At 35.6% G+C, this 5,072-nt stretch overlaps 2 protein-coding genes across 2 annotated transcripts in view; both read right to left on the bottom strand.

The window, feature by feature from the left end:
• LOC107635426 (receptor-like protein 12) lies at positions 375–4,695 on the bottom strand. The gene is made up of 2 exons (XM_021122064.1): positions 1,427–4,695; positions 375–724 (listed from the first exon to the last, which is right to left on the bottom strand). The coding sequence occupies exon 1, from the start codon at positions 4,663–4,665 to the stop codon at positions 1,429–1,431; it is 3,237 nt and encodes a 1,078-aa protein (XP_020977723.1). The 5' UTR covers positions 4,666–4,695; the 3' UTR covers positions 375–724; positions 1,427–1,428.
• LOC107635425 (LRR receptor-like serine/threonine-protein kinase FLS2) overlaps positions 2,822–5,072 on the bottom strand; it is a 15,348-nt gene continuing 13,097 nt past the window's right edge. Inside the window, exon 2 of the mRNA XM_021122065.1 lies at positions 2,822–2,834. The gene's annotated coding sequence lies outside the window, so the exon portion shown is untranslated. The remainder of the gene's footprint in view (positions 2,835–5,072) is intronic.

Raw genomic sequence — 5,072 nt, 5'->3', positions numbered from 1 at the left:
TCTAAAAATAGACTATTAATGTATTAAGTTGGATTTAATTAAAACTGCAAAATCTATTCGACGCTTGTTTAACGAATTAGTGAATTAATCACTAGACCAATTTAAATTAGTTTAAAACAGAGTTTTTTTTTATAATATTTTTTAACCTAACATGTCAATAACTAAATTGAAACTGTATTATTGGTGAAGAAGTGAACAAGCTTATTATTTTAAAAAGTTTATTACAATAGGCCATTATTAATAGTGAGAGTAAAACCCATCATAAAAAGAAATGTTGTAATTCAGCACAATAGATTTAGTAAGTAGGAACTGAACAAAAACCAGAACTACTAAAGCTATAAAAGTCCACAAGCACTAGCATAACAACAAACACCTTGATCTTAGCCCAAAGGCCTAGAAAGATATATCATCCTTGAAAATAAATTACAGCAATAAACCAAGGCCAAGTTCCACACCAATATAACAAACACACTGTTCTGACAAAAAAAAAAGAAAAAAAAAAACTAAACACATTGCAATATAGGTGAAATGTGAAAAAGCACCTCTTTCACAACCCACCCTGCATCTACAGCAGAAAACTTAAACATGACTAAAATATGGAAACATAACAGTAATTGCACTACTAAATGTTATTGGTCTCCTTCCAAATGGATACACATGCATGAAGATTCTGGCTATCACAAGCAAAGCTCTTTTCAACACAAGATACTGTATACTCTTTTGCCTGAAAGATATGACAACGATACATGTTAGGAAATATTCAAAATATATACAAGTGTCAAAGAGCAGAACTATACATTTAAGTAACATAAAATGCAAACCATATCCCATATATTATTAACATAAGAACAAGTTCACATGATTGCAATTGGATATGTAAGAGTACAGAATGTATATATATAAAGCCTAAATGCTAAATATATAATAAAAGAATCTGTGTTAACATGCATGTAAAAAAAGTAAAAATAGTAAGTTTCAACAACATTACTGAATTATGCACTTATCTCACTCCAAATGGATAACCATGGAAATCTTCCTTTCATCACATGAACTAGTGTTGGGTAAAATTCAACATACATATGCACTAATGTCAACAGATAGCACGTATTAAAAGTAACAGAAACGCTTACCATATTATATATGTAAGCTACTGTGTTTATCTAGGAACTAATCAACCAAACTATGCTTTAACCATTAAAAACCAATAATAAATTGTTTGGCATGTCCAATTTAAAGTTTCAACTATAAAAACGTACAGTTAACATTTTAGTAGTACAATATCTTGTTTCGTTTACATAATGTCCTAAAAAATAGAGCAGATGTTAATTTTCTTGATATACCAATATTATCAATAACAACTATATAATTGAAAGGAAGTAGTATCTCAACAAAAATATAAACTAGAAGAAATAGAAACGGTACGTACCTTCATACTTGAGATATGATCCTTTTTAATTTGGCCACCTTAATTGCAACAAATACATAGAGCTTGTCATAGACATCACTCATTAACTTGAAATAAGCATATCTCCAAGATTTCTTCAAAATCAATGAGAAGCAAACTCCCCAAAATGCCATGACAAATCCAACAGCCATAGCAATGTAGAATCCCTCGGTTACAAATTGTTCATCATCACCATCAGCATCATGTTCACTGATCTGGTGACCATGTATGGGACAAGTATTGTTGAGAGGAGCACCACAAAGCTTTGGATTTCCTGCATAAGCAGAGGCATCCCTAGTTTGGAGTTGTGTGCCAAGTGGGATTTCTCCAGATAAATCATTGTATGACAAGTCAAGAACACTGAGACGGTCTATTTGAGCAAGTTGTGAAGGAATTGTTCCTGACAAATGATTTCTGGATAGATCAAGAAAATCTATTGATTTCAGATGTCCAACAGTTGGAGGAATGTGTCCACTAAACAAGTTTCTTGATAGATTTAAAGAAACCAAGCCAATAAGACTCATCACCTCACTTGGTATTTCCCCTGTTAACCTGTTGCTGGAGAAATCAATACCTCTCAACAATCCAAGGGTTCTTTCATATGTTGACATTTTTCCTTTCCATATGACTGATGTACTATCATTATAAACTCCGAAATTTGGAAAGTCCCTGCCAATGCGCTCGAAAATACTGTTGTGTATATCGACAACAAGATAGCCATGGGTAATGGTTGCACTTGAACTTGTTAGAGTGGCCATAGCAGAAAGATTACTTATGCATGGAGGTATATTCCCAGAGAGAATATTTAGAGAGAGGTCCAAGACAAAGAGTTCATGAAGATTGCAAATGCTTAATGGAATGCTTCCATGAAGCTTATTGGAATGTAAGTTAAGTACAAGTAGCTTTTGAATATTACCTCCAATCCAGCTTGGTATTTTTCCAGACAGCTGATTATCTGCAGCATCAAAAACTCGCAGTTTTGTGCAATTATGCAAGGATGATGGTATCTCTCCTGAAAAATGATTGCCCCCCAAATGTATTGACTCAATATGTTTTAACGATCCCAGAGACTTTGGCATATTTCCATGAAAGTGATTATCTGACAAATCTAGAATGGCCAAGAACTCATAACCCATCCAACAATCTGGAAGTTGTCCTCTAATGTAGTTGTTTGACAAATCCATAAATTTTGTGTTTATGGACGAGTTTGCACATAAAAGAGGATTTGCATTTGAAAATCTGTTGCTGGACAGAAAAAGTTGTGCAGCAGTTGAAAAGAATGCTGGAATTGGACCTTCAAATAAATTGAAGCTCAAATCAATGGTTTGAACAATTACAAGATTATCAGTTAGTCCTCTATGAGGGTCCACAATTCGGTCTTCAATTTTTCCTCTAATATGGTTGTGAGAAAGATTCAAATTCCATATCTTGAAAAATTGATCCCAATGCCAATCAGGAACTGAGCTAGAGATTTGAGCTTGTGAAATATCCAATTGATAAATATTCATTTGGGTGTGAAGCCATGATGGAAAGTTAGGCCCCAAATTGCAAGAAGCCAAGTTAATGAAATGGGAATCGAACGGGGGATTCCATTCAGCGCTGACATTAAAAACCAAAGCATTATGAGACAAATCCAAAGTGTTAAGATCGGAGAGTCTTGAGAAATGAGCTTCAGTTATCAAACCTTTCAACAAGTTATTTCCAAGGCTTAACTCAGTTAAGTCGGATAATTGTCCAATACCTTCATGTATGCTTCCATTTAATCTGTTGTTACCAAGTCGTAACACTTGCAAAGATTGAAGCTGAGAGAGGTCAGGCACCATCCCCGTAATTTCATTCCATCCCAGATCCAAGATTCGTAAGGGTTTATGAGCACAACGAGAATACTCTCGAATATATTCATGAAACTCTCCTGTCAACTTGTTATTGGATAGGTCTAGTTTTGCCAAATTACAACTATGAAACAAGGATAGAGGTATTTGGCCTTTGAGCTCATTATTTGCAAGATTTAACTTCTTAAGAGAGCTCAAGTTCCCGAATGTTTCTGGAATGGTTCCTGATAAACCATTATCATTCATTCTAAGAATAACAAGGCTACTAGTGGAATTCATTAACCATGGGAATATCAAGGATGAGTCCTTTAGAGAGTTGTGAGAGGTAAACACAAATGAGAGAGAAGTGGAGAAATTAGCAGGGGATGCAAGTGATGAAATGGACATGGAATCAACAAGATTGCAACCATTCAAGTTTAGATATTGAAGATGAGAAAGGCCCCTCACTAGGGGTTGCCAATTGCTTGCACTACTGAGGTTAACTAGAGAAAGCGAAAGATGCCTCAAAGAGAAAAGCTGAGATAACCATTGTAAATCAGAACTCAACAACGCGTTATCATTGTTATAGGGACTGAGGTCAAGAAATTGTAAAGAAGAAAGATTTCTGAAATGATGAGGAATGGTTCCAGTGAATGCATTGTGACTTAGATCAAGATGTTCCAAGGATGAGAGATTTCCAAGTTGGGGTGGCATTGTTTCATTAAGTCTATTATAACTAAGATCCAAATATGTCAAGGATGACATATTTGTGAGTTGAAGAGGGAATCCTCCAACCAAATTACTGGAACTAAGATCAAGGTACACTAAATGGGAGAGATTTGAGAACTGAGAAGGGATTTGTTGCGGAGGATAAAAACAATTCCCTCCTAAATCAAGATACTCGAGGAAGAGCAGATTTCCCAATTGAGGAGGTATGTTTCCACCGAAAAAACAAAAAGAGAGATTGAGATGTGTCAAAAAGGTTAAAGAGGCAATGAAAGGAGGGATAGATGTGGTGAGAGTAAACTCAATACCGCTAAGGTCCAAGTAGTTCAAATGATGTAACTCACCCAGTGATGGGCTTATGGATCCAACAGTGTAATCACCATGAAGATCAAGCATGACAACATGGCCTGTGCTGTTGCTGCAGTTGACGCCTTCCCAGTTGCAACACTCCTTCTGCTGCTCCCCCTCTCCCCATGAAGACAGCCAATCATCATCATCGGTCACATTAAAGCCACGTTTGAGAGAAAGCAGAGCTTGCCTTTCACTCTCAATGCACTTCACGCTTGGCACCACCACTGCACTGCTCGTCCATGCAAGTACTTGCACCATCAACACCGCATAAACTACACCATTCATCATCATCACTGGAAGCATAAAATATTTCAAGTTAAGTTGTTGTATCATATATCATATGTGTGTGCTCAACAACCTAAGGCCATATTCCAATTTATAAGCAACTGATTCAAACTAATATTGATCAGTCAACAATATAATCACGCGTACGTACGTTATACTCACAAAAAATACAGAATGACGACATTCAATTCAACGAAGATTGATCCAAAGCAAAGATAATGTATATATTCGTGTGGAACGGGTAATAAATTTTCAAGTGTGGGCCAAATTCTTCCACTCACTTAACTTAGTCTATACTCATATATATGACTCATGAGTCATGAACTATCGACTTAACAAGTCAACTTATTATAACTTATAACTCCCATAGCTATTCTTGGGTGTCCCACGTTAACTCTTCACGGCCTAATAACTAATCCATCATTAATTTAAATTTAATTTAAAAGTATTAATAA

This window comes from Arachis ipaensis, chromosome B04 (genome assembly GCF_000816755.2).
Source record: "Arachis ipaensis cultivar K30076 chromosome B04, Araip1.1, whole genome shotgun sequence".
In the NCBI taxonomy this organism is placed as follows: domain Eukaryota; kingdom Viridiplantae; phylum Streptophyta; class Magnoliopsida; order Fabales; family Fabaceae; genus Arachis; species Arachis ipaensis.
This window is presented reverse-complemented; position numbering and strand designations above follow the sequence as displayed.

Excerpts from the sequence above, each read along its gene's own strand:
- LOC107635426 (XM_021122064.1), bottom strand. The coding sequence starts at position 4,665 with ATGATACAACAACTTAACTTGAAATATTTTATGCTTCCAGTGATGATG.